The sequence below is a fragment of the Tursiops truncatus genome, chromosome 19, assembly GCF_011762595.2.
Source record: "Tursiops truncatus isolate mTurTru1 chromosome 19, mTurTru1.mat.Y, whole genome shotgun sequence".
In the NCBI taxonomy this organism is placed as follows: Eukaryota; Metazoa; Chordata; class Mammalia; order Artiodactyla; family Delphinidae; genus Tursiops; species Tursiops truncatus.
This window is the reverse complement of record NC_047052.1, coordinates 52,693,475-52,718,648: the sequence shown is the minus strand read 5'-3', so window position 1 is coordinate 52,718,648 and position 25,174 is coordinate 52,693,475. Positions and strand designations below refer to the sequence as shown.

At 54.8% G+C, this 25,174-nt stretch overlaps 4 protein-coding genes and 1 long non-coding RNA gene across 11 annotated transcripts in view; 4 read left to right on the top strand and 1 right to left on the bottom strand.

Annotated features, from left to right (window-relative positions):
* Positions 1-1,728, top strand: part of LIM2 (lens intrinsic membrane protein 2) — a 5,562-nt gene extending 3,834 nt beyond the window's left edge. Inside the window, exons 2-4 of the mRNA XM_033845664.2 lie at positions 40-189; positions 1,270-1,404; positions 1,619-1,728. Coding sequence (XP_033701555.1) covers positions 40-189; positions 1,270-1,404; positions 1,619-1,680 — 347 coding nt within the window. The 3' untranslated portion in view covers positions 1,681-1,728. The remainder of the gene's footprint in view (positions 1-39; positions 190-1,269; positions 1,405-1,618) is intronic.
* LOC117309171 (uncharacterized) lies at positions 1,250-16,500 on the bottom strand. 5 transcript variants are annotated; one of them, XR_012328205.1, is made up of 6 exons: positions 13,987-16,500; positions 13,834-13,876; positions 12,772-13,007; positions 12,410-12,556; positions 1,642-12,242; positions 1,250-1,505 (listed from the first exon to the last, which is right to left on the bottom strand). It is a non-coding gene; the product is annotated as an uncharacterized lncRNA (long non-coding RNA). The 5 variants fall into 5 exon arrangements; XR_012328207.1 differs by having other exon boundaries at positions 14,018-16,500; XR_012328206.1 differs by having other exon boundaries at positions 12,772-12,950; positions 13,811-13,876; positions 14,034-16,500.
* Positions 8,639-9,543, top strand: NKG7 (natural killer cell granule protein 7). 3 transcript variants are annotated; one of them, XM_033845649.2, is made up of 4 exons: positions 8,639-8,795; positions 8,869-9,015; positions 9,103-9,237; positions 9,341-9,543. In XM_033845649.2, the coding sequence occupies exons 1-4, from the start codon at positions 8,639-8,641 to the stop codon at positions 9,397-9,399; spliced, it is 498 nt and encodes a 165-aa protein (XP_033701540.1). In that variant the 3' UTR covers positions 9,400-9,543. The 3 variants fall into 3 exon arrangements, with proteins under 3 accessions (XP_033701540.1, XP_033701538.1, XP_033701539.1); XM_033845647.2 differs by having other exon boundaries at positions 9,103-9,543; XM_033845648.2 differs by having other exon boundaries at positions 8,869-9,237.
* On the top strand, positions 11,558-12,880 carry CLDND2 (claudin domain containing 2). The gene is made up of 4 exons (XM_073796677.1): positions 11,558-11,726; positions 12,077-12,214; positions 12,432-12,551; positions 12,807-12,880. The coding sequence occupies exons 1-4, from the start codon at positions 11,558-11,560 to the stop codon at positions 12,878-12,880; spliced, it is 501 nt and encodes a 166-aa protein (XP_073652778.1).
* ETFB (electron transfer flavoprotein subunit beta) lies at positions 13,615-25,174 on the top strand. The gene is made up of 6 exons (XM_033845641.2): positions 13,615-13,742; positions 20,323-20,481; positions 20,643-20,801; positions 21,545-21,607; positions 23,555-23,713; positions 24,964-25,174. The coding sequence occupies exons 1-6, from the start codon at positions 13,686-13,688 to the stop codon at positions 25,132-25,134; spliced, it is 768 nt and encodes a 255-aa protein (XP_033701532.1). The 5' UTR covers positions 13,615-13,685; the 3' UTR covers positions 25,135-25,174.

Sequence of the window (25,174 nt, the reverse complement as noted above, 5' to 3'; positions counted from 1 at the left end):
CAAGGAAGGCACAGGAGTGACTGTGGGGTGCTCCCACAGCATACTGGAATGCCACCCGGGCCTTCATGATCCTGTCCTCCCTGTGCGCCACCTCTGGCATCATCATGGGCATCATGGCGTTCGCTCAGCAGCCCACTTTCACCCGCTTCTCCCGGCCCTTCTCTGCGGGCATCGTGTTTTTCGCCTCCAGTGAGTGACTCACCCCCTACACCTGCCCCCTCCCAGCTCCCTCTCCAGCTCTACCCCCAACACCACTTCCATTCCCCACTGTTCCTCACTCCACTCCACCCGCACCCAAATCCCCCCTCCACCTTCGACGACAACTTCAGGACTATTTCTAATGCCGGTCAGTTCTGACACCAGCTCTGTGTACCGCCATTCAATTGTGGCACTAACCACCGGAGCTGGCATCAGACCCCACAGGTTTAAAGGCACGGTTCCCAACCAGACTGCCCCTACTTCAGCTGCAAGTGGGGTCCCCAGCTCACCTGTACTCTTGACCAATCGGCTACAGATTCAGGGGTTCCCGGGACCTGCTCAGGTTCAGAAATGTGCTAGAATAACTCACAGAACTCAGGAAAGAACAATACTTACAGTTTTATTATAAAGAGTACAACTCAAGACCGGCCAACTAAAGAGATGCATAGCGTGAAGCCGGAGAGGGGTCCTGAACATGGAGTTTCCATGCACTCTCCCTGCAGAATTAGGGCTCGTCAGCCCATCCGTGCATTCACCAAACAGGGAGCTCCAGTGACCGCCAGCATCCAGCATTTCTACTGGAGTTTCATTACAAGGGCATGAATCAGTGGCCATGGGATTGAACTCTAACTCCAGCTCCCCTTTCCTCCCCAGAGGTTGGACTGATCCCAAGCGGCTCAAAGCCCCAACCCTCTATTCCCACGGCTGGTCTTTCTGCTGACCAGCTGCTATCCCTGAGTCATCTCTGATCATCAACATAAACTCAGGTGTGATCCAAGAACAACAAAGACACTCCTAGTACTCAGAAAATTCCAAGGATTTAGAGTTTCCCTCCCAGGAACCAGAGACAAAGACCAGTCAGATTCTTTATGACGCAACACAACCCCACACCATTCCCACCCTAACCCTACCCCTCATTCATTTTTACTCCCACTTTCAACTCAACCCCCATCCTCACCCTTATCCCTACCTGCACCCATACCCCCTTCTCAATTTATTCATTCCCACCCCCATCTCCAAACCCGCCCCCATCCCCATTCCCCCACCCCCACCCCCGACCTCTCTCTCCAGCATTTTTCGTCCTGCTGGCCTTGGCCATTTACACTGGAGTCACCGTCAGCTTCCTCGGTCGCCGCTTCGGGGATTGGCGCTTTTCCTGGTCCTACATCCTGGGCTGGGTAGCCCTGCTCATGACCTTCTTTGCAGGTACTGGGTTTGGGCGTGGAAAGGCCAGTGTCCGGGTGAGATGATGGGGGCGATCCCACACAGGCGCCCCCGGCACTGAACCAGAAGGCAGACTCCAAGCCCTGTGGACACCAGGGAGAAAGGGGATGCTGTGTCGGTGTCTTGGGCTGGGAGCAGGGGCTGGGAGGGCTGATGGGGGGCTGGGCGGGGTCAACCGGGATCTCTTCTCGCGCAGGAATTTTCTACATGTGTGCCTACCGCATGAATGAATGTCGGCGCCTGTCCACTCCCCGCTGAACCCAAATGTGTGCCCCGACTTCATCTGGATGTCAAAGTCAGGTCACTGAAGAGGAGGCGGTGGGTCTAGAGGCCTGAAATCCTGGTTCCTGGGGCCTGGTGGAGGCAGTTGAGGAGACCCAAGGCCCCAGCCACCAGGGGGGTTGTTAGAGAAACGGAATATCCATTAGAGAGACTTTTTGGAGTTTAATAAAACTGACGGAAACTACTGAAGTGTGGTCCCTCAGGCGTTCGAGTGGAGAGAAAGAGGGGTGAAGTGTGGTGAATGGGCAGGGGTGGTGGCCTTATAGTAGGCCTGCCTGCTCAGTTCCTGTAGGAGAGATGGGCACAGAGATAAATTGCACAGTCCCCACCCTACTAGATTCAACTTTTTTTTTTTGGCGGCACCCCTCGATGTGTGGGATCTTAGTTCTCCCACTAGGGATCGAACCTGGGCCCCCTGCAATAGAAGTGCGGAGTCCTAACCACTGGACTGTCAGGAAAGTCCCTGGGTTCAACTGCTAGAAAACCAACGTGTAGGTCCAATTCTGATGGGTGTGTTTCTTCCCCACACCACCAAGCGAATAACTCAATTCTGACACGATCTACCTAGAGAAAGTGTCAGATCACACAAGTTAAAGACACAGCCCTGGAAGACCGCGCCTCCCACTTCAGATGCCAATCACAAGCCCAGGTTGTCACTTGTGCTTCTGAGCAACCAGCAATAGACTAGAGGTCCCAACAACCCCCTCCCTGGGTTCCATTAATTTGCTAGAGCAGCTCACAGAACTCGGGGAAACATTTTACTTACTAGATCACCAGTTTTTTATAAAAGGATATAACTCAAAACAACCAGATGGGGCTTCCCTGGTGGCGCAGTGGTTGAGAGTCCGCCTGCCGATGCAGGGGACGCGGGTTCGTGCCCCGGTCCGGGAAGATCCCACATGCCGCGGAGCGGCTGGGCCCGTGAGCCATGGCCACTGAGCCTGCGCGTCCGGAGCCTGTGCTCTGCAAGGGGAGAGGCCGCAACAGTGAGAGGCCCGCGTATCGCAAAAAAACCCAACCAACCAAACAAACAAAAACCAGCCAGATGGAAGAGATTCACAGGTCAAGGTAAGTGAGAAGAGGTGTGGAGCGTCCATGCTCTCTCCAAGTAGGTCACTCTCCCCCAGAAAGCACGTGTTCACCAGCCCGGAAGCTCTCTGAATCCTCTCCTTCTGGGTTTTTCTGGAGACTTCATTACATAGTTATGATTGATTAAATCATTGGCCATTTGTGGTTGAACTCAATCTCCAACTTCTCTCCCCTCCCAGGAGGTCAAGGGGTGGGACTGCAATTTCTGACCCTCTAATCATGTGGTTGGTTCCCCTTCCTCTCACAACTTAGGAAATTCCAAGAGTTTTAGGATCCCTATGCCAGAAGTGGGGACAAAGACCCAATATATATTTATTATAAAACATAATATCACAGTAGGATAACACGATAAATGAAAAGATCTGTGGACCTTCCCCAGTGGTCCAGTGGTTAAGACTCCACACTCCCAATGCTGGGGGCATGGGTTCTATCCCTGGTCATGATAGGGACAGAATAAAGGGACAAAGTAGGTAATTAAATAGGGGATTAGTTAAATAGAGGATTTACTTACACTAGGGGACTGTAAGTAAAGAAAAAGTATGGGAGACCCCTATAAGTTAATGATCACTTAAGAAAGCAGGTTTGCTTAACCACAAAACCAAGCAGGCTTGCTTAGCAACACAACCATGCAACAGAAGCATGAGCCATGCCCCAAACAATAAAACAATGGTGGCGTGAGACCCACATCCTGCCCAGTGAGCTCAGTAACCCCCATGACATTCTCTCTGCACACATACAAGACAATAATTTATGGAAAGGTGATATTTCAAAGTGAAAGACCCTCATTGTACTGAGACCTGAAATAATTTTTCCGTAGTGCCATGACAGTCCTGGCTTGACCATGTAGGGACAAAAACACTCCCCTGCCCAACCTGGAGGCGGAGCTGACGATGGAAGCATGACGTCTACTCAAGAATGAGGAAGGAGGTGGTCTTCTCCCCCTCCCCACTTTTCCTTTGATTATAAAACAGGAGCCCCCTAAGGTCTCGGGGAGGCACCCTCTCGCCCACCCACTTGTAAGCCTCACAAGCGTCCTCTTCTCATAATCTAATAAATCGCTTCTTATCTCATCACTTTGCCTCTCACTGAATTCTTTCTGTGCTGAGACAACCAGAGCTCCTCGGAGCCCTCCAGAACGCCACTGAGCGAATTCAGCCTGGGAACTCAGATCCCACATGTTGCCCGGTGCAGCCAAAAAAAAAAAAAAAAAGGAACAACTGTGGAAAAACAACCTCCTTGCCCACTCGCGCCATCTCCAGTTGGCTCTCCCAACCTCCTGGCCCCTCCCTGGATGGACCCTTCCAGGGAGAAACACCAGAAGTCTGATCTGCACCTCGTCCTGCACTGCCTCTTCATCCATCATTCGTGACTTTGATCTTCTCTTCACTCACTCATTCATTAGTGCATTCAACAAACTCGTGCCAACTGCCATGAGATTTACTAAAGCTTATCATGAAATGATAAGACTATTTAGGGAGGCTAATTCCAACAATAAGAATATTTATTACAGGCTAGGCTAGGAACTGTTATATTGATAGAGGCTTACTCCCTAGAAATATTTATTGGGACCTCCTCGAATAACCAAAATACTATATTTATAGAGGCTTCCTCTAGTAATAATAGCAACGGAAGCCTTCTTCTCTAATTATAATTTATTGAGGCCTATTTAAGTAGAAATATTTCCTGAGACTTATTCCAGGAATCATATTTATAGGGGCTGACTCTAGCAATAATAATGATGTTATAACTGCAGACTCGTATCTCCAACTACTTACTCAACATTTCCACCTGAAAAGAAGAGGCATCTCAGTTTTCACATATCTGAAGTTGAGCTCCTGAACTCTCTCACACCCCGCATCTGCTCCTCCCATGGTCTCCCCCAACTTAGTAAATGACAAGTCCATTTTTGTTTTAAATTTTTTTAAGGTTTTTTTTTCTTTTTTAAAAAAAATTAATTTATTTTATTTATTTTTGCTGTGTTGGGTCTTCGTTTCTGTGCGAGGGCTTTCTCTAGTTGTGGCAAGCGGGGGCCACTCTTCATCGCAGTGCGTGGGCCTCTCTTGTTGTGGAGCACAGGCTCCAGACATGCGGGCTCAGTAGTTGTGGCTCACGGGCCCAGTTGCTCCGCGGCATGTGGGATCCTCCCAGACCAGGGCTCGAACCCGTGTCCCCTGCATTAGCAGGCAGATTCTCAACCACTGCGCCACCAGGGAAGCCCGACAAGTCCATTTTTATCTAGCTGCTCAAGCCAGAAACATTGGGATCACCTTCCATAGCTTTCCTTCTGTTACGTCTCACATCTGATTCATCAGCACATCGTTTTGGCTCCACCTTAAAAATGTATTCAGGGCTTCCCTGGTGGCGCAGTGTTTGGGGGTCCGCCTGCCGATGCAGGGGATGCGGGTTCGTGCCCCGATCCGGGAGGATCCCACGTGCCGCGGGGCGGCTGGGCTCGTGCGCCATGGCCGCTGAGCCTGCGCGTCCGGAGCCTGTGCTCCGCAGCGGGAGAGGCCACAGCGGTGAGAGGCCCGCGTACCGCAAAAAAAAAAAAAAAAAAATGTATTCGGAATTGGACCCCTTCTCGTTCAACCATGGTTAACCCCTGATCCCAGCCACCATCATGTCTCACCTGGCTTATTGCCACAGACTTCTAACCAGCTCAGCCTCAACCCTTACCCACACCCCACCCAATCCCTGCCCCTGCAGTCCATTCTCTACACAGTATCTAAAGGATTTTTTTTTCATTTTTTCTTTTTCAAATTTAATTTTATATTGGAGTATAGTTGATTTACAATGTTCTGTTAGTTTCAGGTGTACAGCTAAGTGAATCAGTTATACATATATCCATTCTTTTTGAGATTCTTTTCCCATATAGGTTATTACAGAATATTGAGTTCCCTGTGCTACACAGTACGTCCTTTTTTTTTTTTTTTTCGCGGTACGCGGGCCTCTCACTGCTGTGGCCTCTTCCATTTCCATCGCGGGGCACAGGCTCCGGACGCGCAGGCTCAGCGGCCATGGCTCACGGGCCCAGCCGCTCCGCGGCATGTGGGATCCTCCCGGACCGGGGCACGAACCCGTGTCCCCTGTTTCGGCAGGCGGACTCTCAACCACTGCGCCACCAGGGAAGCGGGTTCTTTAGGTTTTTTTTTTAGTTTTTGTTTTTTTCAGTTTTTTTCTTTTAGTTTTTTAAGGAACCTCCATGCTGTTCTCCATAGTGGTTGTACCAATTTACATACCCGCCAACAGTGTAGGAGGGTTCCCTTTTCTCCACACCCTCCCCAGCATTTATTGCTTTTAGACTTTTAAAGGAAATAAAATCATGTTTTATTAAAACATGATTCAAATCATGTCCCCCCTCTGCTCTCAGTCCTCCAGTGGCTTCGACCTGGAGGTTGGATGAAGATAAAAAATGGACGAGGGGGCTTCCCTGGTGGCGCAGTGATTGAGAGTCCGCCTGCCGCAACGGGAGAGGCCACAGCAGTGAGAGGCCCGCGTACCGCAAAAAAAAAAATGGAGGGGGTGTGCTGGGATTGAGGTAAGAATTACAGGGTCGGGGAGAAGTATGAAGAAGGAAGTGGGGGTGGGACTGGGGCTGGAGTTGAGACTGGAAATGCCATCTGGTGTGGGGATGGATGTGAGGAGAGGGTTAAGCATCTGGGTGAGGATGGGTTTGGGTTTGGGGATGGGGTTGAGTTTGGAGTCGGGTTTGGGAATAAGAATGGGGTTAGGTGAGAAGATAGGGATGGGGTTAAATTCAGGGATGGAGTTGGGGTTGAGAAATGGGTTGTGTTTTGGGGTTAGGTTTGGCGTTTTTTTTGTTTTTGTTTTTTGTGGTACGCGGGCCTCTCACTGTCGTGGCCTCTCCCATTGTGGAGCACAGGCTCTGGACACGCAGGCTCAGCGGCCATGGCTCACGGGCCCAGCCGCTCCGCGGCATGTGGGATCTTCCCGGACCGGGGCATGAACCCGCGTCCCCTGCATCGGCAGGCAGACTCCCAACCACTGCGCCACCAGGGAAGCCCCTAGGTTTGGGGATTGGGATGGGTTGAATTTGGGGTTGGAGCTGGAGTTTGGAATTGGAACTGGGGTTAAGGATGAGACTGAGGGAATTCCCTGGCTGTCCAGTGGTTAGGACTCAGCGCTTTCACTGCTGGGGCTGGGGTTCAATCCCTGGTCAGGGAACTAAGATCCCGCACGCCATGCGGTGTGGCACACACACACACACCAATAAATAAAATAAATAAATAAAAGGATGGGATTGAATTTGTTGTTAGGAATGAGAATGGGGCTGGGTTGGAGGGTAGGGATGGGGCTAAGGATGGGATTGGAGCTGCCTGCGGTCAGGATGGTGTTGGGTTTGGGATGGGGTCAAGATGACAGATGGGGGAATCCCCTGGCGGTCCAGTGGCTAGGACTCCGTTCTTTCGCTGCCGAGGGCCCGGGATCAATCCCTGGTTGGGGAACTAAGATCCCACAAGCCATGTAGTGAGGCCAAAAAAGAAAAAGAGAGAGAGAGAAAAAGATCTCAGGTGGGTTCTGTGCGTGTGATCACCACGTGCCCTCAGCTGAGACTTCCCGAAGCTGGTCCGGCAGCTAATCACAGGAGCCGTTTTGGGAGTGGCACCCCAGCTGCTCAGGACCTGGATCCCCTTCTGGGAGCCTGTCCTCAGGAGCGGCCAGTTACCCCACTGGTGAGCATCTGGGAGAAGGATGGGGGCCTGCAAACTGGAGTCTCCAACCAAGGAAGAGGACAGAGCCTCCTGGGTCACTCTGGTTCTCCCCTTCGCCAGCTGTCCTGGGACTGTTAGCTCAGTTCATCTGCGGGACAGAAGTCCTCTCCCAGGTCATTCCTGCTTCGTAGAGGTCAAGTTTGTCTGGGCCTTCCACCTGGGCTGTGGTACCTTCACCTTCTATTTGAGGTGGGGCCCAGGACCTGATGCTGCTGTGAGGGGAGGGCCAGAAAGTCCTGCACTGACATCCTTGACCCCCAACTCCCACTCCCCGACCACAGAAACCCAGATCCCGTTGATGAAGCACACCAGATGGAAAGCCTTGCTCGAAACAGCACTAAGTGTGAACTCATGTATCAGATGAGGATGTGGGCGTGTCTTCCCGCCGCAAACTTTCAGAATTGCCATCGCTGTTTACCTGCCCTGGGCATAAGCTCTAAGTAAGGAGCCGGGAGTCTGTGTCCCCACGCTCAGGACCTGGAGTCTAGGCTTCCTAGCAGCTTCCTCCTTCAGCCCCAAGCATCCTAGCCTCCTTCCCCCTCCTTTTATGGAGACCCTAGAATTGGGGCCCCCGTCTGCCAGAACGGAAGGTTGCAGAACCCACAGGAAAGAATGATGCATCCCCCAACGGTCCCCTCTGGCTACACCTCCCCCTCCCATTGAACTCACACCCTGGCCTCACTCACCACACCCCACCTCTGGGCCTCCCAAGCCTCTCTCTCACCTCTTACAGGAAGCCCCCTCTGGTGTGGAGGGCTCCGAGGGCAGGAGGTATGGAAACGTCTGTAGAGACACACTCTACCCACCCAAACCACTGACAATGTGACACCTCCAGGGCCCTCCCCCCACCATATACTGTGAGGAGAACCTCAAGGGGTGGGGGGCGGGTGCCGATGCAAGCCGGGAAGAGAGGATGTGTGACGAGTCAGCCGCCACGAACTGGGTGAGACCAAACTAGTCTGATCTGAAGGACCACAGGTCCCCCAGCTGCCCCAACTGCTTGACTCTCCCAGGAGTCCGGGGGGCAGAGCTTCCTCCTTTCTCAGAGACCCAGGAATCTGGATCACCAGGCTTTTCGTCACCCGGGACCCAGAAACCCAGCCTTCGCCCCCATGGAGCCCTGCCGGTCCCTGGCCCTGCTCACTAGCTCCCTGGGCCTGTTGTCTCTCTTGGTGGCTCTGAGCACGAATTTCTGGTTTGTGGCCGAGGGGCCCAGCTCCTCGTCTCACTCGGGCCTCTGGCCAAGGGGAGATCAGGGCTCAGTAGAAGGTAAGGGGGAGCGTGGGGAAGGGTGGGGAAGGGCCTGAGGGGACGGGCACTTAGCGGTCCCGTCTCTGAGCAGGCTATATCCGCGTGACACAGAGCTTCTGCATTCTGGCTGTCCTGTGGGGCCTGATCTCTGTGAGCTTTCTGGTCATGTCCTGCATCCCTTCACTGTCTGCCGCTGGACGCGGCCCCATTGTCTCGACCTTCATAGCCTTTGCCGCAGGTAAGGACTCCGGGCTGCGCTTGGGGCGCTGGGACCTGGTGAGTTTTCGCGGAGGGGCTGAGCCATCCTTCTTGTCTCCGTCCCCAGCCCTCTCCCTGCTAGTGGCCACAGTGGTCTACACTATCGAGCGGTGGAAGCAGCCTGGACACCCCCAGATCGACTCCTTCTTCTCCTGGTCCTTCTACCTGGGCTGGGTTTCAACTGTCCTCTTTCTCTGTGCAGGTGACTGCTGCCCTGGGGAGTTCCAGGGGTGGATAGGGGCCCAGCTGGGGGCTCTGAGGGAGCAGGGCAGGAGCCAGGGTTTAACTTCTCTCTGCCAACCCAGGTGGCCTGAGTCTGGGAGCTCACTACAGGGCCCACCGGCCTGGCTATGAGGCCGTGTGAACCACAGGACGGCTTTGGCGCTCCATTCTCTGAAGGCGTCATCAGGAACCATGAAGACAGCTGGCTCTCCTTCTTGCCCTGACTCCCAGCGTCTGCAAGCTCTTTCCTTTGTGTCTTCATTCATTCAATAAAAATTTGCTGGGATCTGGTTATTCTGAGGTTAATGCTACCACAACAGAAGCCAGCGACACTGCAGCTCCACGGCGGATGACACTGGGCACCCAGAGAGGAGTCAATCCTGCTACCTGCCCTGCCCTAGAGATGCTCCCACCAGAGTGGGAACCAGTGTGGGCTCGGGCCTGGCCCCAGGGCCCTTGTCTCTCCATCCTCTATCTCTTTTCTTCCCTTTGTCTTTCTCCCTTTAGCTCTTTTCTTTTGCCCCTTCTGATTTTGTCACCCTTAGCGCGCCTTCCTCATTTCATTAATAAATTCACTCTTGGGACTTCCCTGGTGGTCCAGAGGTTAAGAATCCGTGCTTCCACTGCAGGGAACATGGGTTCAATCCCTGGTCAGGGAACTAAGAACCCGCAAGCCGCGGGGTGCAGCCAAAAAATAAATAAAGAAAGAAAAAGAACAAATTCACTCTTTCAGCTGGCTTTTCCTGAGTGCATCCTTTCTGCTGGGCCTCCCACTGGGGACGCTGAAGGTGAGTCAGATCAGGCCCTGCCCGCCAGGGGCTCCAAGTCCGGTGGGGGCAGGCAGAGCCCAGGGCGGGTGTGGCAGGAAGACTGGCTGTGTCTGGAGGAGGGGTGTGGTGTGGAGGTGAGCTTTCTGGGGAGACTGTGTTTAGGGAACACCTAAATACCGAGGGAAGGTAATGCAGGCAGAGGGACCCTAAGGTGAAGGCGTGGAGAGGCTGGGAGTTCTCAGGGGATGGAGAATAGTGCTTTGTGGTCCACTGTAGAAGGTGAGCGGGAGGGGAAATGAGGATGGAGAGGCGGGTAGGAGGCAGCACCTCTAGCCCAGCAGTTGACTGTCTCTTGAGGGTGATGGAGAGCTAAGGGTGTGAGCAGGGGAGGGACAGCGTCTGGCCTGGGTGCCAGAAAGCTCCTTCTGGGGCCCATGGGGGAGGCTTGAAGGGGAGAGAAGAGCTTGGCAATCCAACAGGTGGGACATGAGACAGGACAAGGGTGCACTGGGGCCAGGGCATGAGAGGGAAAGGAGGAAAGGAGCCAGAAAGTTTCAGGGGGTGGGAGGAACTGGACTCAGGGATCCAAGGGCTTTGTAGGGTGAGGGGCAGGAAGAGGGCGAGGATAGTGCCCAGGGGTGTGGTCCAACTAGCTGGATGGGGTGATGGTGTCCTCCCTGGTTTGGTGGAAGATGCTGAGATCAGTGGGGATGTGGTTGGGTGTCAGGGTCTGGGAGGTGGTCAGAAGCAGGTGAGGACCTGGGCTGGAGATGCAGTGTGGGGTGCTCTCAGAGCATCAGTGGTCACTGGAGCTCACCTGGCAAGAAGATGCAGAATGGAGTTCTCCAGGAGAACCGGCCTTGAGAAGTGGAGGGAGGGGCAGGAGGCTGCATGGGGGCCTGGGAGGGCACAGAGAGCTGGGGACCAGGAGAGCTTATGGGGTCAAGGGAAGAGCAGCTTCTAGGACACGGGCTACCATGTCATGGCCCTCAGGGTCCCCCAGACTTGCCACCTGACTCTGAGCTGTCAGTTTGCCAGAAGAGCTGCTTCTGTGTGTGTGTGTGTGTGTGTGTGTGTGTGTGTGTGTGTGTGTGTATGGGTGGGTGGGTGGTTATCTCTTTAAATGGCCACTAGAGAAGGGGGTTCTGGAACTCCTGCTGCCTCACAGAGACCCAGTCTCCCTTCCCCCACCCTCTGGGCTCTGTCTGAGAAGCCCTGGGAGCTTGGGTGAGTCATTTAGGTGGGTGTGTGGTGGGGAAGGCAAGGGACAGGCCAAAGTCACGTCTACTGGGGGATGGAGGTCTCTGGAAGGCAGAGGTTCCTAAGCAGTGATGCCTGAGGGGGCAGGTGGTCTTGGGTCTGGGAGGGGCCTGAGGGGGGTGGTCCCAGAAGTAGGGGCACCAGGCAGGGGTGCAGGGGTAGCCATCTGGGATATGGGAGGGACATGCAGGAGGGGGTCTCAGGGACCTGGGGGTGGGAGGAGCGTTGGCCAATCCTGCATGTGTGGTCCTCGGCAGCAGCCTCCCTGGCATGGGGGTGAAGCGGAGCCTTCAAAGCGGGGGCACCTTGCTGGGCTTCTTGGCCAACATCCTCACCATTCTGTCCATGGCCACCAACTACTGGATCCGCTACTCTGGGGGCCACAGTGGCCTGTGGCAGGAGTGCAGCGGGGGCACCTGCTCCAACATCTCCTGCCAGAGTGAGGCCCCGCCGCCCAGCTGTCAGACCCTCCCCCCCTACTGGACAGACAGCCCCCCAGCACTGACCACAGCCGGCCCCCTCTCCTGACACTACAGCCGGGCACATCCTGCGGTGCCCCCGCCCCCAGGCCTTCCACTTCAGCCTAAGATCCAGCTGTCCCTCCGTGACCAGGCCACCAGGAACCCCAACTCGGGGACCTGCCTCCCTGTTGCAACATTAACCGCCGCTCACGATGTAACTTCCAAGTCCCCATCCAAAACCCTGACTCTGCTCCCAGCTCGGAGCCGGCGGATGGGGGTGGTGGCCAGGAGCGGCGCCAGCGGGGTTGATGCGGCCCGCTGTCCCCAGCCATGCTGGCGGTGACCGGGGCGTGCATGGTGCTGGCGGCGGGCTGCAGCATCGTGGGCTTGGTGATGGGGCTGCGGATTCTGTGCCAGGAGGGCGACTCGCGGGGCCGGACCACGAGTGCCATCTTCTTCCTCTGCGGTGAGATGGCATAGGGTGGGCCTGGTAGCTGGAGGAGGTAGGGGCCCCGAGGGGGAGGAGCTAAAGAGGCGGGGTCATGAGCGGGGCCAGGGAGAGGGGGTAGAGCAGGGACGGGAGGGCGGGCAAGAAGGGCGTGGTCTGAGGCGGTGGGCGCGGTCAGGGTGAGGCTGGGTGCAGCCCCCTGGCCACCCTCACCTGGCGGGTGGGCGGGGCCCAGGCCTGCTGCAGCTGATCGCCCTGACAGGCTACACAGTGAAGAATGCAGGGAAAAACGACGTCTTCTTCTCCTGGTCCTGTTTTTCGGGGTGGCTGGCTTTACCCTTCTCTGTTCTCGCGGGTAACCTGGATAACGGAAGAGGGTGGAGAGGAGACTGCCCCGAGGACCCCCCCGCTCCCTGCAGAGACTCCCCAGCTGTCCTCCCAGGAAACACCACAATGACCTCCCAGGGACTCCTGAACACACTCCACTCTGGGCTCCCGTGGACCCGACAGAAACGCCCTTGGAGCCCCAAACCCCAGTCCCCGGGGCCCTCCCGACCATCCGCCCTAGGACTCACCCTCCTCCACCCGCCCTCCGTTCCCTTCCCGCCAGGCTTCTGCTTTCTGCTGGCGGACATGATCATGCAGAGCACGGATGCCATCAGTGGATTCCCCGTGTGCTTATGACCGCAGCTGCCTGGGGCAGAATAAAGGAACTGCTTCCATTGCCGCGGCTCCACGTGCCTTTCTGGGGGACCTGAGGACGCGGACACGGGGGTACCTGGAGGCTCAGGGAGGAAGTAAGGACACGAACCTATAGGGAACGTGGAGACATGGGGGGACACGGGAACGGAGATTCGGTCATGGACAGGACAAGAGTTTTGATGGGAACAGGGACAGGGGGTAGTGGGGTCAGGAGGGGACAAGGGCTCGTGGAGAGGATGTAGGGACACAGACATGGAGGAAAAGTGGAGACAGGGACGGGGGAGGACGGATATGGGGGAACGTAGAGGCACGATCATAGAGGGGATGACGAACACGGGCATGGAGAGAATGGGGGGACTCGGACACATAGGCACCGCGACTCGGAGAGGCGAGTAAGAGGGGTGGAACTAGGGGAGAGGGCTAATCCTAGGGCACTGGGGAAAGTTTAGGACTACTCGTTGAAACTCCTCCCTGGCAGCGCTTCCCTCCCCCGCAAGACCTTTCCCCTAGTTCTCGGCCACGCCCCCTTCTCAAAGCAGTTTTTCCCTTCCCCTCCGGGTTCCGCCTCCCTCCCCAGGATCCTCTCCCCATTGGCCCGCATCCGCTTGCCGCACCGCCCTCCCCTCAGGCCTCCTGATTGGTCCTCTGTCGGGGCGCGGAGGCGGGCACCGCAGCGGTTGACTGGCTGGTGGCGCGGGGCGCCGGCGCAGAGAAGGACAGGGGGCGGGGCGTCCGGACCGTGAGGCCGAGGGTGAGGACTGACCCAGCGGGTCGCCGCGGAGGGAAGATGGCGGAGCTGCGCGCGCTTGTGGCTGTCAAGAGGGTCATCGACTTCGCTGTGAAGGTGACCGGGCCCCCCTCTCCCTCCTCCCTGAGCCCCGCGGCCGTATACTTCCGGGGTCAAGAGCGCACACTGTATGAGGGTCTTCTGGTACCTCTGATCCTCTGCAGCTCTTCCCTCAAACGTCAAAGTCACACCTGAGGGCAAAGGTCAAGAACTGAGAGGTTCTGACGCCCGATCCCTCTTCATTCAAACCCAGCCCTTCTGGGTCATGACCCCGTTCCCCTTCCGCCAGTTCTGTACTCACTGTCTTGAGAACTGTGTGCAGGGCGAGTTACCTTCTCTTTTTCTTACCTGCTGGAGGAGCCGTGGTTCCTGTTTGACACACGCAGAAACTGAGGCGCAGAGGGGTCACTCAGCTGGGAAGGGGCACAGCCGGGATTCCGATCCAGGTCCCTCTGACTCCTCATCCCAGCTAGTGCTTTGCACACAATCCAGGCTTTCACCCACTCGGCTGCACTGCACACTCAGTTGACTGTTCAGCACAGAAAAAGTGCTGTCATGGAGGTCCTATGGGAACCCAGAAGCTATCACAGCCCCAGGGCAAGTGAGGAGACGCTGGGAAGGGAGAAGTGTGTTTGCTAGAGATGAAAACCAGTCTGACAAGTTGGTGGTATAGCTTATGGTAAGCTCCATGAGAGCATACCCTCCATGAGAGGGGTGGAGGGCAAGGTCTCTGAGGGCCTGACTTGTCCCCAGACAGAAGATGGTCCAGACAGAGATAAATCAGAGACAGTCCCTCAAGCCACTTTGTCTCAGTAGTTGGCCTAAACCAGACTGAAGGCAGTGACTGTCCATCCGTGTATGTCCCCACCCCGCAATGCCCATCAGACCAGGTGTCCACCTCTGTGTCCCCAGCATTGCCCAGTACGGGGCCTGGAGGCCTGACCCTCGCATGAAAACGTAAGCATCATTAACAACCCACATTTAGTGGGTCCTTACTGTGCACTAGGCAGCGTTCCGGGTCCTTGATGGAGATGAGCCTATTCAGTCCTTTCAATACCGTCTAGATTTTTATTTTATTTTTTTTGGTCATGCTGCGTGCCTTGTGGGATCTTAGTTCCCCAACTAGAGATTGAATCCTGGCCACGGCAGTGAAAGTGCAGAGTCTTAACCACTGGACCGCCAGGGAATTCCCCTGTTTAGATATTGTTAATCCTGTTGGACAGGTGAGGACACGCCTGTGGAGGTGCTGTTGGCTGCCGGATCACCCGGCTAGGCAGCTGTAGCCGCCGTCAGGTCAGAATGCAACCAAGTCCTGCTCTCACTCAGCAGCCACTTGGCCTAATGACAGCTCTGGCAGTGTGTGGCAGGGGGGTTGCTTGTTTGGGGGACAGGCTCGTCTTGGGGTCCTGGGACCCAATTCTTCTGGTTTCCTTCCCATTCTGACTGTCCCTTTGGGCTCCCATTGCCCCCCTCTGCCGTAGCCCTGGGCCCTGGCCTGAGATGTCTGGGGTCATATCTGTCTCCCCCGCCAGACAGGCTCACATGTGACTCAGCTCTGGGTCCCAGCATTGCGCTGCCCAGGACCTGGCCCATGGGTGCTTCTGGTGTTTGTGCCAAATGGGGAAGTGTGAACTCCTCCTGACATGAGCTCCTGTCCTTTTTCGCAGTGTTGGCAGGGCCGCCCCTCCCACGGTGCCCCAGGGCATCTCCCTGGATGTGTCTGAAACAAGTGATTCAAACGCTGCTAACTACCTTAATCACCAACCAGACGCCACCCCAGCCCTCCTTCCCTCGTCTCCCATAGCCTGTCGTTTCTCAGCCCCGTCCCCCCTGCCCTCTCCATCTCTCTGCCCTGCTCCCTCTTCTGCAGCAGTTCAGGCTTCATCTTCTTCTACCTGAACCCTCACCGCTGTCTCCTCCTGTTTCCCCAGTCTCTCCCCTCCAGTCCATCCCCTCCCAGCCTGCGTGTGGGGGGCTTCCTGCCCCCAGGGCTGACCATGGCCCCCTCCGCTCATCCCGCCACTCCCAGCACCCTGAGGACAAAGTCCCAGCCCCTCCGCCACGTGCTCGAGCCCCTTCGTGGTCCAGCCCTGGCCCCCTGGCCCTCCATCACCCCTTTGTGCCTCCCAGCTGCTCATACTTTCCTGACAAACCCGGCTGCTGCTTGCCTTGGGCCTTTGCCCCTGCTGTGCCTTCTGCCTGGGTGCCCTTACAGCTCCCCGCTTCCCCCCTCTGCTTCTCATCCCTCCTTTGTCCTGCCTAACTCTGATCCCACTGATTGTAATAGGGTGTAGGGATTACCTGGCATCACCACGTCCAGGAAGCCGCCGCCCCCCCCATCCCCTCAGGCTACCCTGATGTGTCCTTGGGCGCTCCTGCAGCCCCCTGGGCTTGCATCTCAGCCCTTCCCACACTGGATTGAGATCCTCTGTTTGCCCAGTTGTCACCCCCTGCCCCCAGACTGGCCGCTCCTTTCGGGAGGGGGTGGTGGTGGTGTGCAAGGTCTGACCCAACTCTGTGTTCCCAGCATTGCTGCCTCACTCCCTTCCAGACTTTCCTCAGAAGTCACCTTGCCCAGGTGACTCCAGGTCCCCTCTGGCTGTTTCTGTTGAGAGTTAATTTGTTACACCTTTAGAGGGAAAGCCTGGAAGCTTCACTGAATCATCTCCCTCAATTTATAAAACATCGTTATTAAAAAAAAAAAAAAAAAGGATCATCACTGATTTTTCAGGCCAACCATGGTTTCCCGACTTACGTAATTTAACTAAACAGTGTTTTTGAAGCTTGAAATCAACTCAGGCTTCAAAGGTCTTCCCCGGAGAAGGTGAGCTGGCACGGGCCCTGGTGCTGGAGAGCTCGCAACCCTTCCTCCTTGGGGGTCAGGAGTCTGGGGCTGAGAGTCCTGCCAGGGCCGGAGCAGGCTTGAGGCCCTCTCTTGGGCCCCCTGGCTTCCCAGTGAGCCCTTATACTGATGGGCTGCTTTCCTATTTATAAAGGGGAAACTCCCATCTTGGATTTTATTTTTTTCATGAAAGACAGGGCTTTGGCCTGTTAGTTTCCATGCTGTTTAGTAAGTGTTTGATGAACGGACAGGTGCAGGATTTAATGCATTACTCTTGTGAGCAAATTCTCATTCATTCATCCGACAAATATTTCCAGTGCATCCACCACATGCCAGGCACCGCTCTAGACCTTGGGGATGTGGTCATGACCAAAATACCCATAAATCCCTGTCCTCATGGAGTTGACGTTCTGCTGGGGAGAAGACAGCTAATCAGTACAGCATATGTCATATGGCAGGCCTGCTCCAGAAGGAAACAGAGGAAGGGGGTGGGAAGAGTTAGGAGGGATGCAGTTTGAGGAAGATGACCAGGGAAGGAGGTGAGGGATGGAGCCAGGGGCGTGTCTGGGAAATTCTGGGGAAATCCTGGGTGACATGCCCAGCCCAGGTTCTAGTGAAAAAAAAAAAAAATGGACTCAGTGCATGGTGTTTGCTCCATGGCTTTTTCTGTAAAGTGCATTTATTAAGTTCTGGGGTTTGAGGCTTACTGTTGGTGCTAAGGTGACTTTTTCAAAATGAAGTAACAGTGATAGAAAGTGGGAGTTGTCCTTCTCCTCGTTCTCTTCCTCCTTTTAATGTTACCGGTCCCTGAGGTGCAGCCAGACTGGGGGACCCCTGCCTGAATCCCACATTCCCATCTCAGTTCTGTCCCGTGGATGGGAGGAACAACCACATCCTTCAGCCCCAGAGAAACAGGTGCAGGGAAATAGTCGCAGAGAGAGAGTCCCTGCTGTCAGCCCAGGTCTGCTCCGGCCAAGGAGAAGAAAGAGGTGAGGTCCTGAGCCAGATTAGGCAGGCTCCCAAGCCAGGCTTCTCTGACAGTCTCTCTCTCAGGCTAGAGCCTAGTTCAGCATCCTCCCCCACTGGGCTGATGTACCCACCAGAAACCCGAGAGTCCTGCTAGACTCTTCCCTCTCCTGCCCCCAGCACCCTGTCAGTTTCACCTCCACAGACCTCTCCAGTCCATCCACTTCCACATGTGGCTGGATTGTCCGAACCACTGTCATCTCTTATTTCGGTGACCAAGAGCTGCCCAGCTGTCTCCCCACTTCCGCTCTTGCCATTTTTCCAGTTTTCTACACCGAGATACAGAACGACCTTGTACAAACTTAAGTTGGATCCACTCACCTCTTTACCTTTCCTTGTTCTTTGGATCAAGACCCAGCTCCCCGGCATGGCCTGCTGGGCCCTGCGCAGTTGAATTCGTGTCCTATTGCTGCGGTAACTAGTTACCATAAACTCAGTGGCTCACAGCAACACAGATTTATTCTCTTACAGTTCTGGAGGTCAGAAGTCTGAAATGAGTCTACTGGGCTAAGATCAAGGTGTCAGCAGAGCTGCATGGCTTCCAGAGGCTCAAGAAGAGAATCCGTTTCCTGGCCTTCTCCAGCTTCTGGAGGCCACCTGCGTCCCTTGGCTTGTGGCCCCTTCTTATGTCTTCGATCAGCAGTCTAGCGTTTGCTCTCTTGGACGCTGACGCTCTCTCACCTCCCTCTTTCACTTGTAAGGACCCTTGTGGTTACTTTGGGCCCACCTGGATAATCCAGGATAATCTCCCTCTCTCAAATCCTAAACTTAAATCACTTTTGCAAAGTCCCTTTTGCCATGTAGGTGACAGTCACAGGTTCCAGCGATTAGGATATGGGCGTCCTGAGGATCTGTTATTGTGCCTGTCACCCCGGTTCAGCCCCTGCCAGCTTCGCTGACAGCACACTGTGTTCCCCTGGCCACACCAGCCTCCTGGGACTCCTCAAACCTCAGGGCTTTTGCACATGCTCCTCCCACACCCCCAGCACATTTCCTCACACTTCACCTACTCGATGCCAGTTCCTCTTTCAGGTTCAGCTCAAGTGCCACTGCCTCAGGGAAGCCTTCCCTGATAGCCTCCAACATCAGACTGGGTCGGGCCCCGATCGTGCTGTCTCACAGCTCCTGGACCCCCGTTCAGGAATTGTCAGGTGGTGCAGAGGGGGCTCGAGTGCTTGGGGCGCAGAGCACTGCTGACTGGCCGTGTGGCTTTGGGACAGGTGCTTCTACTCGGAGCGTCAGTTTCCTCGTCTGCCCACAGGGACAGCGACAGCTCCTCTTTCACGGGGCCGTTGCCAGGATTGATGAGTTAGGACGTGATTGCTTAGAACAGGGCTCCTGCAGTGGCCAATGCTGTCATCCCTGTTTGCTACCAAGAGGATTGTGGGCGGAACAGTGGCCCCCCTGGGCTATGAAGTTCCTCATCCGTGGAACCTGTGACTGTTACCTTCTTTGGAGATAGAGTCTTTGCAGATGTGATTGAGTTAAGGATTTTTTTGTTATTGTTGGCTGCACCGTGTGGGTTGTGGGATCTTAGTTCCCCAACCAGGGACCAAACCCAGGGCCCTGGCAGTGGAAGCGTGGAGTCCTAACCACTGGACTGCCAGGGAAGTCCCGACTGACTTAAGGATCTTGAGATGGGGAGGTTCTCCTCGATTCCCCAGGTGGGCCCTAAATGCCATCTCAAGAGTCCTTATAAGAGAGGAGTCGAGTTTCGTCACACACACACACACACACACACACACACACACACACACACACACAGAGAGAAGGCTGCACGGAGATGGAGCACAGAGCTGAGGGTGAAGTGACGCCACCCCAAGCCAAGGAATGCTGGCAGCCCCTCCAAATTGAAGAAGCCGAGGAATAGATTCTCCCCTCGAGCCTCCCAAGGGACCGCAGCCCTGCTGACACCTTGATTTCACGGCAAAACCTATTTTGGCCTTCTGGCCTCCAGAACTGTGAGACGGTAAGCCAGCAAGTTTGTGGTCATTCGTCACGGCAGCCTCGGGAAACTAACAGAAGCAGTAGTTGGTTGTTCCTGCCATGCCCCGCTGTGCCAGACCGGGAGCTCCCGGGCCAGCAGACCTGTCTGCCTCGCACACGGCGGCGCCTAGGAATGCAGCGCAGGGCCAGTGTTCAGTGAAGACTCGCCGTGGGAGGAAAGCAGTAGACGAGGTTTGCTTGCCCTTGACCTTAGCCTGTTTGGCAGAGAGAGGTTTTCAATGCTAGTGTTTCTCAGACTCGATCTTAACCATGTGTCGGTCAGGAAAACCATGTGGCAGGCTGGCAGTTTAAAAAAAAAGAACAGAAAATGTCAGGGTATGGTGTATAATGGAAGGGTTAGCATCGATCACCGAACCTTACATTGCCTTGGTATTTACGTTAATGTATAAATGTGTGTCGTGAATTTATAATACACTTGGGGATGTTGTAACATGTACCTCTCGCAGTGGGTTATGGTAAAGAAAAATTTGAGAGACACTCTTTCAGGCCCGAGGAACAGCCACAGAGTAGGACGAGCATGGCAGACGCCCCTGGCACTCAGCGAATGTCTGAGTGAGAAGGTGACCTCCACCCGTCTGTGAATTCTACCCCTCTCTGTCCCTGGAGCTGTGGGACCCTGGACAAGGCCCTGCCCCTTTCCAGGTCCCTGTGGTCTCCGTCCAGCCTGCGCGAGGCTTGGTGTCTCGGCCACCGCCCCCTCCCGACCCCCGCCTTCTCGCCCGCTTCCCCCTGACCCTGCCACCTCCCCTCCTGGCTGAGCAGATACGGGTGAAGTCCGACGGGACGGGTGTGGTCACGGATGGCGTGAAGCACTCCATGAACCCCTTCTGCGAGATCGCCGTGGAGGAGGCCGTACGGCTCAAGGAGAAGAAGCTGGTGAAGGAAGTCATTGCCGTCAGCTGCGGGCCTACCCAGTGCCAGGTGCTCGGGGGCCTGAGGAGGGGCTGGGACCCCAAGTCCCGGGTCTAAGGGAGGAGGGACTGGGGCCTGGACTCCTGGCTCTGAGGGAGGAGGGCTGGAGACTGGGCTCCTGGGTCCCCCTAGGGCTAGAAGCCAAGTCAAACCCCTTCTCCGCTCCGCAGGAGACCATCCGCACCGCTCTGGCCATGGGTGCAGACCGAGGCATCCACGTGGAGGTGCCGGCGGCAGAGGTGGATCGCCTGGGTCCCCTGCAGGTGGCCCGGGTCCTGGCCAAGCTGGCAGAGAAGGAGAAGGTGGACCTGGTGCTGCTGGGCAAGCAGGTAGGTGACAGAATCGTGAAGCCAAACAGCAAGCTCATTAGGTTAGGTAACAAGCTTCAGGCACAGCTGGATCCAGTCCCACGTGCTCCACACCCCCTCCTCTGTCTTGGCGTCACTCTGTGTATCTCCAGGCTCACATCCCACCAGCCTAACAAACCCAAGAGAAAATAAGCATCTCTTTCCCAAGGACTCCAGCAGAACTTCTAGAGCTGGTACTTCATTGGTCCAGCTGGAGTCACGTGTCCATCCCTGAACCAATCACTGGGGTCAGGGATAAAACGTTCTCATTGGCCCAGGTGCATTCATCTAGTTCCCTAGTGTGACTGGCGTAGGGTTTGGCTAGAGGGAGGCCTCTGGATTATTTAGACAGCGGGCAAAGATTTGGCATCTGGGATGCCAGGTGCCCTCATGTACTCCTGGACGAGTGACTGCCTGTCTCGGGGCCCAAGTGAGGGCATGGGATCATTCTAGACCAGGAGTCAGCAAACTGTGGTCCATGGCCACCACTGATTTTATAAATAAAGTTTTATTGAAATGCTACTGCGTTTGTTTACATAGACACTTATTGTCTGTGTCTGCTCGTGCACTGTAGCAGCAGAGCTGAGTGATTGTGACAGAGACCTTATGATATTTACTACCTGGCCCATTAGAGAAAACACCTGCCAGCCTGCATTCTAGAGAAAGGCCCAGATGGTACGTGAGACGCTCCATCAGCGTACAGTCTTCTCTCTTTCCCCACTCAGGCCATCGATGATGATTGTAACCAGACAGGGCAGATGACAGCCGGATTTCTGGACTGGCCACAGGTGAGGCCGGAGTGGGGAGCATCTGCTGAAGGCCAGGCCTGGGGGCTCAGAACACAGCCACGCCTGTCCTTGCCCTTCTGGAGGGAGGCAGGTGTAAAGCAGGATGGGTACTCCAGTGGGCAGGAAGGAGGGGCGCACAGCCAGGACACCAGGCCACGTCTGGGCCTTCACATGCCGCTTCCCCAGCCTGCTGCTCCTCAACCACACCACTCATCCCTGCCTCAGGGCCTTTGCACTGACTGTTCCCTCAGTCTGGAACAGGGTTCTCTCAGATCTCCTCAGGGCTTCTCACTCCCCACCAGGTCTCTCCTCAGATATCACCTCTTCGGAGAGGCCTGCCTTGCCCACTGTCTATGAAAGTACTCACGCCCCCTCCCCAACCCCACATTTCCCATTCCAGTCCAATAGAAATGCAAGCGACATGGGTCATTTAAAGCTTTTCACAGCTACATTAAAAAAGGCCAAATTCATTTTAATCCTATATTATTTCACATAATAGATCGATAATATTATTTCAACATGTCATGAATAGAAAAAATATTGAGCTGGGAATTCCCTGGCGGTCCAGTGGTTAAGACTCTGCTTTCACTACCAAGGGCCCAGGTTCAATCCTGGTTGGGGAACTAAGATCCCACAAGCCGTGTGGTGTGGCCGAAAAAGAAAAAATGAAAAAAAAATATTGAGTTATTTTACATTCTTTTGGCTTTTGGTACGAGGTCGTCGAAAACCAGTGTTGTATTTTATATTTACAGCACATCTCAATTCACATGCTCAACTTCCATAAGAAATACTTAGATTCCTAATACTCATTGTTGAAAAAGTGGATTCACGAATCCAACTTGTTCCAAACAGACTTAAACGTTTTCCGATAACTGCATCAAGTATCCTTTTTTTTTTAACAGCTTTATTGAGATAAAACTGACCTGTACAATAAACTGCACACGTGTAATGTGTACAGTTAGGTAAGCTTTGACACGTGTTACTCACCCATGAAACCATCACCACAATCATGATAATGGATCTTGCTTATTGGTTTTAAAATGTAAATTAATGAAATAAAATGAAAAATTCCATCCCTCCCTCGATGGAACTAACCACATTTCACATGCTCAGAAGCCACATGTGGCCAGTGGCCACTGTGTATTTACTTGATTACCGGTGATCTTCATTGCAGGATAAATGCCCCCCAAAAGCCGGGTCCTTGTCGGTTGTGTTCATGGTGCATCCCCAGAGCCGGGCTCATGGGACATTCCAACTAAGACCTGAAAGATTTGTCCAGTGAATAAGTGAACGGAGAGAACAGGTTGGTTAGACAGAGAGGGTGTAGGTCACGTCGGGAAATGGTGGTTCAGGACCGAAGGGCAGAGGAGCCTTGGGCCAGAGAGTGGGTGCTGAGGGGGCCCCAGTGGATGTTTCGAGGATCAAGGTACACAGAAGGCTCTGTTGTTGGCTCAGCAGAGGGACCGCAAAGGGAGCTCTTGGGGACAGAAAGGTGGGCACGTGAGTCCATGACATGGAGCCTGGAACCAGGCTGGACACATTTTTGAGCCTCTCTCTGCCTCAGTTTTCCTCATCTGTAAAATGGGGATAATAGCACTTACCTCAAAGAGTTCCTGTGAGGATCTGATGACTTAATACAGTCGCTTAGAACAGTGCCCCAAACTCCATACATGTTCATTATCCTTAAGGAAGGGTGATCCAACGGGCAGGTTCAGGACATTAGGACCTACACCCTGGGTCCCAGGAAAGACCCTCCCCTGGAGTTTTGAGTTCCCTTCTTGTGGCTTCCTCCTGTTTTTAAGCTTGATGTCTGTAGGTCACCTTGCGGGACTCCCACTTCTGTTCTCATTCATTGGCCCTCCGTGTGCTGTGCACTCAGCAGTGGCCTGCTCTGTGCCTGCACTGGGTTGACCTCACCTGTGCTCCCCCAACGCTGTCCCTCCCCAGGGCACATTTGCCTCCCAGGTGACGCTGGAAGGGGACAAGGTGAAAGTGGAGCGGGAGGTCGATGGGGGCCTGGAGACCCTGCGCCTGAAGCTGCCTGCCGTGGTGACCGCTGACTTGCGGCTCAATGAGCCCCGCTACGCCACGTTGCCCAACATCATGGTGAGTGCTTGGCAGGTGGGCCACCGGGGGCCTGGGGACGGGTGAGTGCGGCAGGCCCAGTGCCTCCCTGGTGGTCAGGTGGGAGGAGAGAGGACCCAAGAGACGTCTCCTCCAAAGGAAGGGGTCACCCGGTCACTAACGGAGCGGGTTCACTGAATCATTTCTGCCAATGGTGAGAGTTCGAGGTTGCGGGGCAGTGGCTGTTTTGGCGAACAGGGAGGGTTTGCTGGTTACCTCAGCCAATAGAAAGGCTTCACTGGACTCTAGGAAGGGTTCCCCTGTCATTCCAACCAATGGGAAAAGTTCACTGTGTGCTCTTAGCCAAATAAGGAGGATTCATTAAGTCATCTTGGTTTTGTCAGGGAAGGTTCCCCCGGTAATCATTACCAACAGGAAGGCATCATTTAGGCCATCATGGCTAACAGGAAGAGTTCACTGTTCATCATGGCTCTAGAATGGGTTCATTGGGTCATCTCAGCCAATAGGAAGAGTTCAATGTATCATCTCAGGCAATACGGAGGGTTTAGCGTGTCATCTCAGCCAATAGCGTTTAATGTGTCATCTCAGCCAGTAGGGTGAGTCCAGTGTGTCATCTCAGCCAATAGCGTTTAATGTGTCATCTCAGCCAATAGGGTGAGTCCAGTGTGTCATCTCAGCCAATAGCGTTTAATGTGTCATCTCAGCCAGTAGGGTGAGTTCAGTGTGTCATCTCAGCCAAAACGGAGAGTTCGGTGTGTCATCTCAACTGACAGGGGGCGTTCAGTATGTCATTCCATCCAACAAGGAGGGTTCATTGAGTCGTCTCAGCCAGTAGGTGAGTTCAAGTGAGTCATCTCAGCCAGTAGGAAGGTTTCCGTGTGTCCTCCTAGGCAATAGGGAGGGTTCAGTGAGTCATCATCTCAGCCAACAGGGAGAGTACAATTGGTCATCTTGGCCAAAAGTCTATTGAGTTATTATTGCGAGAAGAATGACTTTGCCAGTCCGTTCCAGCCGGCGAAGGACTTCCCACAGCGGTTGACTAAAGGTGGGCTCCCGCGATAGGAGGGCTCCCCAGGGCATCCCAGGCAGCAGGAATTGTCCACACCAGGTGTGGCCCTGTAAGAGGTCACGTGTGCCCTGGCCAGTGGGCAGGTCCAGAAGGGTTCAGCCAATGGGAGTGGTTCTGCAGACGTGGCACCCATGGAAGGGGGCTGCAGGAGTGTGGGCAGGGGCTTGGGCAGCCCTGTGAACCGTGAGCCTCCCATGTGCAGAAAGCCAAGAAGAAGAAGATCGAAGTGATCAAGGCTGGGGACCTGGGCGTGGACCTGACCTCCAAGCTCTCCGTGATTAGCGTGGAAGACCCACCCCAGCGCACAGCCGGTGTCAAGGTGGAGACCACAGAGGACCTGGTGGCCAAGCTGAAGGAGATTGGGCGCATTTGAGCCCTTTCCCTGAAACCCGGCAATAAAACCATGACTCTTG

Excerpts from the sequence above, each read along its gene's own strand:
- NKG7 (XM_033845647.2), top strand. The coding sequence starts at position 8,639 with ATGGAGCCCTGCCGGTCCCTGGCCCTGCTCACTAGCTCCCTGGGCCTG. Across the intron at positions 8,796-8,868 it reads AGATCAGGGCTCAGTAGAAG|GCTATATCCGCGTGACACAG; the intron begins GTAAGGGGGAGC and ends GTCTCTGAGCAG. Across the intron at positions 9,016-9,102 it reads CTTCATAGCCTTTGCCGCAG|CCCTCTCCCTGCTAGTGGCC; the intron begins GTAAGGACTCCG and ends CTCCGTCCCCAG.
- CLDND2 (XM_073796677.1), top strand. The coding sequence starts at position 11,558 with ATGGGGGTGAAGCGGAGCCTTCAAAGCGGGGGCACCTTGCTGGGCTTC. Across the intron at positions 11,727-12,076 it reads CTCCAACATCTCCTGCCAGA|CCATGCTGGCGGTGACCGGG; the intron begins GTGAGGCCCCGC and ends CGCTGTCCCCAG. Across the intron at positions 12,552-12,806 it reads ACCCTTCTCTGTTCTCGCGG|GCTTCTGCTTTCTGCTGGCG; the intron begins GTAACCTGGATA and ends CCTTCCCGCCAG.
- ETFB (XM_033845641.2), top strand. The coding sequence starts at position 13,686 with ATGGCGGAGCTGCGCGCGCTTGTGGCTGTCAAGAGGGTCATCGACTTC. Across the intron at positions 20,482-20,642 it reads GCGGGCCTACCCAGTGCCAG|GAGACCATCCGCACCGCTCT; the intron begins GTGCTCGGGGGC and ends TCCGCTCCGCAG. Across the intron at positions 20,802-21,544 it reads TGGTGCTGCTGGGCAAGCAG|GCCATCGATGATGATTGTAA; the intron begins GTAGGTGACAGA and ends TTCCCCACTCAG.